Below are 8,752 nucleotides of genomic sequence, written 5' to 3' on the forward strand. Positions count from 1 at the left end.
TTAAGTCACTTCTCTTCGCGGCTCTAAGAAACGGGAGTCTTCATCATTCCCATTCTGTGGACCAGGACACCGAGGCCAGGAAGTTAACACGAGGAAGTGTTGCAAAACAAGAGAAACATCCCATTATAATAGGACTACTGTGTGTGGATGCAAAGGGCCCCGTTCTCTCTCAAGAACCCTCACAACATCTATGAAAGACGGTGGTGATGGATTCGCCCATTTTACAAATGAGATTTGGAATGGGCGGTGAACATCCCAGATAGTGGAGGCCGTAAGGAGCCGAACAGGGTGTTGGAACACACACGGTTTCCTGCAAAGGTGGATTCTCTGAGATCTGACATCCTTAGGTGTCTGCAGAGGCTCCGAGAGGTGTGTCTGGAGCAGGGTCTTCTGCTGCTTCTCTTGGGGGAAGTGAGCCACGAATGTAATGCTCAGCCGGTCGGCTGAAGCCCAGAGAGCAGGGCAGGATTTTCCAAATTACAGATTTCTTTAGAGCTCATCTTGTTCCAGCAGTGATTTAAAAGGTCTAAAACAGGGGTGGTTAGGGTGTATCAGCAAGCAGCCTGACACACACAGTCACCTGAGACCAAAGAGTCAGGGTTCTCCCGGTGTCAGGGTGAATCCCGACAGCTCACGGGAAGTCCTCCCTGCGGCCAGGGCACTAGCAAAGGACTTCCCTGACGTGTGTTGGGTTCATACATCCTCAACAATAACCCTATTTGATAATCCCATCACTTCTCAGTTGAGAAATGGGCCCAGGGAGCTTGAGGGAGCACGGCCGAGGTCACGCAAACCCTCCGTTGGCCTGTGAGGAGGCCCTGAGTTGGTGCATGTGGATTCGGCTTAGAAGCTTGGCTGAAGGGGCGGCCTGTAAAAACAACAGGCAGGCAGAGAGAGAGCCCCCATGGGGCCATTGGGAAAGGTAAGACCCAGGGCCCAGGGCCACTAAGCCAGGGGTCAGAGGGGCCTCTCTGGCCTCTGTGACCTCCAGCCTGGGTGGGCAGACAGACTGAGCACAAAGCTGTCCCCCAGGCTGGGGCAGCCCTCCCCAAGCTCCCCAATCCCATCTCCGTAAAGGGACCTGTGTGGCCAGGGAGCTAGTCCATCTGCCAGCCCACCCCCGTCGCTTCACGCCGGCTTTTCACACACACGCACGCACACGCATGCACGCACACGCACACACTCGCACACACACCCACCAGCCTGCTCCTGGCACGACCACCTCAGCACCAGAGCCTCACATTCGAGAATCACACTCTACACGGGCTGTGTCCTTCTGTGTTCGCCGTGAAGCAGGAATGTCACCAAAGCCCGGAACAGGCTGGCACAAATCGGGCCCAGTGGCTGTCCTCACTGTAAACTCCCCGAAACATCCCTCTGTCCAAAAGCAAACATTTCAAATGCCTTGGCGAGCCGAAGCCATGCAAAAACGAGGCAGCAGGGAATGCTTCTCAGAGTTTGGGAAAGCATTTCGAGTATGTGGTGCCGAAAGGCCCTCTCTGGTGGCCCTGGCCCTGTGGGTCCCGCTCACCTAGAGTCGAACCCCCCCACCATCCCTGGCCTAGCTGTACCCAAGGTGAGACCTAAGGTCTCTCTCCATGTCCACCACTCCCCGAGACCAGGAGTGTCCCCACGGGGATGACACAGGCACCGTGCCATCCTGAGGCACCAGTCACAGGTTCCGAGACCCCAGCACATTCTTGAGAAACTTGGTTCTGCCCGTTAATTAATGGGTGTCTTCTCGGTTCGGCTGTCTCCACCCACCTCAGGTTTATGGTTATCAGTGAATTCCAATCACACCAACCGTGGCCAACACCCTGTTCGGTGTTTTGGATTTGGGGTGGGGGTGAGGAGTGACGAGGCAAGCGCTCGGGTACCAGGGCTAGTTTTCACGGGGGATCTGGGAACTCAGCTCTGTCTGCTTTGAATGTAGCTCACAAGCCTCTCCCAGGCCCAAAGGTGACCCCACTCAGTCTTGGGGTAAAGGAGAGGAGATGGGCCCCGAAAGATTTATGAGCCAAGCACCAAAGTTCCCAGGACCCCACATTTGCTCCTCCCTCCCACTTCTGATCTTCATTTCTTGCCAGCCCGGTGGGGAGTGGGGATAAGTGAGGGCCCATCATGAGAGTGTGGCTCTGCCAAAAAGGAAAGTGCTGGGCTGCCCCAAATGACCTTACACGCACCTGGTCATTTTACAGATGAGAAGACTGAGACCAGGGAGGGAAGTTGTTTGCTCTCACAGCGTCACCTGGTCTTCCAATTCCTAGCCGGGTGCTCCAGCAATTAGAGGACACAGGTCACCACTGATTTTAGTGTGGGTGGGGACAGGCTATTGAACCAGGGGATGAAGACCGCCTGGCCGCAGACTCAAGTCCGGCCTGGGAAGAGAGGCCTGGGCTGGGCCACATACAACAGTCCCTCTCCAGGAAAGCTGTGAGCTTGGGGCATGTCTTGGAGTCTTACAAGAAGCAGCCTCCTTGGGGCTGGGAATGTGCAGGATTCTCAGAGGCCACGGAGTCTTTCCCAGCAGCCCATATCTGTCCAAACGGGACCCTGGTTAGAAACAGTCGCAGCTAAGGCCATTAGGGCAGGCAGGGTTAACTCTATGGGCAGTGGTCTCTCCCGCGGTGTTGGGGTTGCTTCGTTTTATTTGCAGTATCTTTGAGACCTGCCTAGCTAGCTCTGTGTTACTAGATCAGGAAGGAACGCGATTATCTGCCGCGCCTTCGTTCAAATTGCGCCTGGCAGACCCGACCGCAGAGCAGCTCGGCCAGGAGTCCTGGCCGCCTGCGACCAACACTTCGGCCCTTCCATCCCCGACCTCCTTTCTCCTTTTCCTGATCGGCCCTGGGCCTCCCGAGGACCGAGCAGCCCAAGCGAGGGGAGGCGAGCGGATACGTGGAGCGAGGACAGCCTGTGCCCTGAGCGCGGTCTTTGCGCGCAGGGCAACAGACAAGCAGGGGCGGCGGCGACCCGCAAGGCGGCCCGGATCGCCTCCGCCCCGCGATGCTCAGCTTCGCGCTGCTGGATCCCCCAACCCCGCGGGGGAGCAACCGATGCCCCGAGGCTGCTCAGTCCCTAAGCCTGAAGTCCGAATGACTGTGGGGTTGCTGAGCCCAGGGAGCTCTGAGCGCAGCGCCGAGCACGCAGGGCCGGCCTTCTGGCGGAGCTTACTGGCACCTACCCTGGCCCCTGGGACCTCAGACTCAGGAAGCTTTCGGGGCGGGGGCATCCCAGCGTGCCCAGGCCTTACACACCCCTCCCCTCTGCCGCCTCCAGAGGCCTGGATAAAGCCCCAAACACAATCCCTCGAGCTGCCCACGTTCCTAGGGAAATGGAAGGACCCCTGGCCATGGCCTCTATGGGTGGGTGGGTGGGGGGAACCCTTCTTGAGCTACTCACTTGGGTGACTGGCCCGCGTACAGGGATTTCTTTCAGAGGCCACCCCAAAGATAGAAGATCCCAGTGTGGCTTCAGCGGCAGCCTGGATCTCTAACCCGATTCTTTCCCACTTCTCTCCTTTATTTCCTGTGTGTCTCTCAGACCTCATCTGAATTCCGAATCTTGAGATGAAGGCAAACTTTCAGGGTGGACTCTTAGGAAAAATCTGGGGAAGGAGAAAGCCAGCCAGACTACTCTGCCCTAATCCCGCGGCAAACATCATCTTAAGAACAGGAGCAAAACAGAACCAGAGTACTGAGCTGCGCAAGGAGGGTTGACCTCTTCTGCTGCGGGAGACGGGACTCTCTGTCTCCCTCTCTTTCCTAGCTGGCTGGTCCAGCTCACTCAACCAAAGCAAGGGGGCCTGGGGGCCTGCTAGAGGTCAAGCAGCAAGCACTGGGGCTCCCCAATCCTGAGCACTAGAAAAAGGATGAAAATGCTGCACTTCTATCTTACCCGCCAGCACCTCTGGGGCTCCAGATCGAAAGAATCTGTGTTGCACATATGGGGAAATGTATTATGCTCACACGTCCCCCAGTTCCATTTCAGCGTGACTTACAGACAAACTGCCATGGTTAAAACAACAACCCAAACCCAGGTTATGTTCAGCGCCACTGCATCAAGGAAAATCACTTTTTGGAAAACTCATCATCACCTGAAATGTTAAGTTCACAAGGAGCTTCACTCTTTGCAAAGTACAGCTCACCTCCTTGGGTGGGAAACTCATTCCCAATTTGGAGCTCTGGCCTCAAAATTCACACGCAGAGACCAGCAGGGGAGTTGTGCGTTTGGGCCAGTGAAACAGATAATAAAACCATCCCCCTGCCCCAGGCATACCTCACAATGGTTTCATCGCTAAAATTTTTTAAAGACAAGATCTCAAAATTGAAAAGGCGAATAATCTCCCTATTACTTAAAGTCCTGAGAGTTGATAAATTTAGAACTCTAAAAGCACTGCCAATTATTCTTGAAGGCCAATGAGCCTTTACAATTTTTCACTGCAGTAGGGTAAGGATTAAGAAATCAAATCAAGAAGTAAAGAGGTTCTGAAATCCAACTCTGATCTAGCCACTGCCAGGAATGGTCGTTAAATGCTCCAGAATCAATCTTCTTTGGACCTCCTCCTGCCCACTTCAGATTCTTTTCTGGAAAACCATTACAGTGGGGAAGGAAGTCCGCATTTTAGGAAATGGAGGGAAAGCAGGACTCCCCCTGGTTCGTAGTAGTTAGCTAATGGAACACACTTATCTTTCTCCTCCTTTGCCTCCTCAGTTGGGGATGGCTGGACACTGAGGTGTAATGGTACTCTTTGTTTTGACAATCGGCATGTTTTGTTGCATTTAGCAAAAAGCAGTTACAGCAAATGACACGACTGCACGCAGTCCTTCAGGCAGCCACATCCAACCAGGGCTGTTTTTCCACTGCCTAGGCCAGGGTGGGATCTAAATTAATCGAAAGTCTTTTCCATCACTAACAAGACAATAGGGGAGTGCCCCCATTCCTCTGTGATCCTCTGTATACCTCTATGAGTTTACCCACCTGTGTAACAAAAATAATCAAAACAGGTGGATTTGCAAACGCACCTTGTTTTTCAAAAAGGCGAGAACACAAACACACTGTCCGGACTTTGGGCAGAGAAACAACATGGGTTTATTTTAAGGTAAGTACAACAATTAAGACCACATAAGACAAACACAGGTGAAGTTAAATTTTTAAAGTTTTTTTTTTTCTTTTAGGAATGCTCAGGGAGGAATCTACTATACAAAACCATCACACTTTGTAAATAAAAAGTATCAGATACTTGACTCCTTTATCCGCCAACAACAAAAAAATAAATTATTTCCTTGTTTTGTAAAAGACCTACCCCCGGGGAAAAAAATTATATCTCGTAAGTGTACAGGGGGTAAAAAACCCACATAGGTTTCTTGAATTTTCATTTTGGCAGTTAGAAATGGTTGGGCAAGATGAAAAAATTATCCAGTGAACTCAACTTTAAATATTATATTAATGGCTCTGAACAACAACAAAATAGCCTGATTACAAATCCACACATTTGTACAGCACGGTTAGAGAAATTTAAAATTACACACAGCACAAACGGAATCTATAGAGGCCCCCATAGACTTATGGGGGTCTCTACAGAGAGTCATTACTGGGTCTCTATGGGATTTGGTCCGTAACTTAATTTTTGAAACCCCAGCTGGAGCAGTGAGCACAACCATCCTGGTAGGGGAGGGGGGTTTAAAATCAATATTCATTTCGCTGGGCCGCGTCCCTTTACCGGGGCTTCTTAGGATCTCGGAAACGGGGCAGCGAATTAAAGTTACCTGCAGCTTCACAGAGGGCTGAGGCTGGCGCGCGCTCTCTCTGCTCCTGGGTCTGAGAAAAAGCTGGTGGGCATGTTTTGGTTCTTTTTGCGTCTCTGCAGCCTGAACTGTCTGAGAGGTCCGGGTGTGGGAGGCGAAGCCGGAGCGGGCCAGGCAGGTCAGTATTTCGTGCAGTCATAGGAATAGGGGGCGGCGTGGCGGTAGAGAGACGGCGTGGATCTGTAGGGCAGCTGACAGCTCGCGTTGGTGCTCACCTGCGGTTCCCCGAGGGCCGAGTTCTCCATCCCCAGCCGGTGGGAATTGAACATCTCCCGGACGTTGGGGAAAGTCTGCTGCTGGGCCGCGAACGTGTGGCCCGGGAGGTGGTTCAGGTCCCCGCTGTGGTTGAGATACCAGGAGGCCGCCTGAGCCGCGGCGGCCCCGGGCTGTGGCGCCGGCTGGGGCTGGGGTGCCGGCGGGGGCGGCGGCGCCTGCGGGTGGTGGTGGCCGTGGTGCTGGTGGTGGTGGCCCGCGGCGGCGAGCGCGCCCTCCTGGCCGGCGGCGAGGTTGAGCGCGCTCAGCGGCGACGCCGGGCCGCTCGGGTGGTCCGAGAGGGCCTCGTCCAGCGCGGGCGGGACGCACATGTGCGCGGGCCGCTCCGCACCCGTGTACAGGCTCATGGCGCGCATGCTGCATTGGTAGCCCCCGGCGCCCCCGGCCTCCAGGCCCTGCGTGCACGGCTGGCCGTAGGCGGCGGGCGGCGCGGTGGCGTAGGACAGCGCCAGGGGCGGCACAAGCAGGCCCGCGCGCCCCGACGCGGGGCTCAGCTCGCCTCCCGGCGGCGACGTTCGCAGCGTCATGATGTTCTCCACGCTGAAGCCGGGCAGCCCGTTGGGCGCGCCAGCGTGGTGCTCGGGCAGCGAGCCGTCGGGGGAACCGGCGGGCGTGGAGGCCGTGCTGCGCGGGCTGCCCTGCAGCGCGCTTTCGGGGCTCAGCGTCTCCACCTTGGTGATGACCGGCAGCGCCGGCGACGCCGCCTCGCTCTTGATCACCACCTTCTTCTCGACCTCCTTGGGGGCGTCCGCTAGAGGGGGCCCGGCCGGGGCGCCCTTGGCCGCCGCCGGGGGCGGCTCCTTGAGGTGGGCCCGCTCCTCCTTCTCCTTGGGCACGTCCTTTTTCTTGAAGCGCCGGCGGCGCCGCAGGAAGCTGCCGTTCTCGAACATGTTGTAGGAGTCCGGGTCCAGCGTCCAGTAGCTGCCCTTGCCAGGTTTCTTGTCGTCGCGGGGCACCTTGACAAAGCATTCATTGAGCGAGAGGTTGTGGCGGATGCTGTTCTGCCAGCCCTGCTTGTTCTCCCGGTAGAAGGGGAAACGGTCCATGATGAACTGGTAGATGCCGTTCAGGGTGATCTTCTTCTCGGGCGCGTTCTGGATCGCCATGGTTATGAGCGCGATGTAGCTGTAGGGCGGCTTTACGAGGTCCTTGGGCGCCGCGGGCTGGTGGTGGTGGTAGGGCGCGTAGGAGCGGCCCATGCTCGCGCCGTACTGCTCCGGGTGGCCGGAGTAGACGCCCATGGGGCTGGCCATGCCGCCGTAGCTGCCCGCCGCCCGGTAGTAATTTTGCTCGCTCAAGTAGGGCACCACTCCCAAGGCGTTGGGGTCGGACACCGAGTAGCGCGCCTGCATGCTGCGTCCGAGACGGCTCGCCGCCGCCTGCGCGCACGCACCGTGAGGAAGGCCCTGCGAGAGCGCGAGAGAGCGAGGGAGCGAGAGAGCGAGAGGAAGGGAGCCGGCGGGGGGAGCCCCAGGCGCCGGGAAGCCTTGGGGGCGAGGTGGGGGAGGCTCCGGCACTCGGCGCCCGCCTGAGCGCGGAGAAGGGACGCTCGTTGTCAGCGGACCGGGCGGATCGGCATCCTGGAGGGCGCGCCCCGGCGAGCGCAGCGCCGGCCCCTGCTCGCTCGCTCGCTTGCTCTCGGGACCGGCTGGTGGCAGCCGGAGCTGGCGGCCGGGGACGCAGTGGAGACGCCACGCGCGCAGTGGACCGAGGCCGGCCGCTCTGTCCGCGCCGGGAGGGGGAAGGCGGTTCTCCTAGCCCCCCAGCAAAGAGGCAGCCCTGAGGGTCAGCGAGCCGGGGTCCAGAGTGGCTGCCCTGCCGAGCCCGGAAAAAGAGGCAAAGTCCCTTTTAGGGATTGGGAAAAGTTTCCAAAAGTCTTCTTGCTGAAAGCAAGTTTTTACTTTCCTCCGGCCACGCCCCCTCCGGGAACTTCGGACCAATAACCCGGCAGCTGTGGGGAGTTGGCACCAATCAGCGCGAGGAGCGCCGGAATCCGTCGGCTCTAAGACCCCGCTGCTCAGAACCAGACTTTTCTGCAGTTTGTCTTAACTTGAAAAGATTTTTTTAAAAGAGTGGTATCTTATTAAGATTTATTCTATTATCACATTTTGGTTCATGGACCCACATGCCCAGAGCAAAGGACAAAAACCAAAACCAAAACCAAAACTCCATGCTCCTTTGCAGATAAAGTTAGTTTGAAATATAAAATCGAATTGATTAATGTAGTCGATATCTCCCCAAAGACCTTGTGAGTAGCAAAGACCCTGGGACTATTTTTCTTATTAATGAGTGATGAGGCGAATAATTAGATTTCCTAATTATCGGGGCCAAGGTGTAATGGATTCAAAGCAAGCGTTCTGGGTTGGTATGGAAGGGGCCTCCCCTGGATGTTGTCATCATTTAAGCAAAAAAATTTATTAATTTTCAACAGAGAGTTTCCAGGTTCAGGGCCGTCAAGAATAACCTAAAAGCTTTTAGAGGCAAATTATAAAAACTGAATGAATGTCCCTCACCTCCACGGGGGGAGGCAGACCGTGGCATCTATAGGTGAAAGGCGGAGTGAGGAAAGTAGCAGTATCTTGAGAATTTAATCCTCAAGTGCGCCGTAGCCTCGGTAAATCGCGTCACCGTGAGCAGTTTTGTAGGGTTTGGGGAAAGAGAGTGGAATAGTT

The 8,752-nt window shown here is 55.9% G+C and overlaps 1 protein-coding gene across 1 annotated transcript; it reads right to left on the reverse strand.

Moving 5' to 3' along the window:
- Positions 1-5,043: 5,043 nt before the first annotated feature.
- Positions 5,044-7,956, reverse strand: FOXC2 (forkhead box C2). The gene has a single exon (XM_081806274.1). It carries the CDS (start codon positions 7,430-7,432, stop codon positions 5,927-5,929), a length of 1,506 nt encoding a protein of 501 aa, XP_081662400.1. The 5' UTR covers positions 7,433-7,956; the 3' UTR covers positions 5,044-5,926.
- Positions 7,957-8,752: the final 796 nt, after the last annotated feature.

The sequence above is a fragment of the Leptonychotes weddellii genome, chromosome 16, assembly GCF_054177405.1.
Source record: "Leptonychotes weddellii isolate Sample4059 chromosome 16, ASM5417740v2, whole genome shotgun sequence".
In the NCBI taxonomy this organism is placed as follows: Eukaryota; Metazoa; Chordata; class Mammalia; order Carnivora; family Phocidae; genus Leptonychotes; species Leptonychotes weddellii.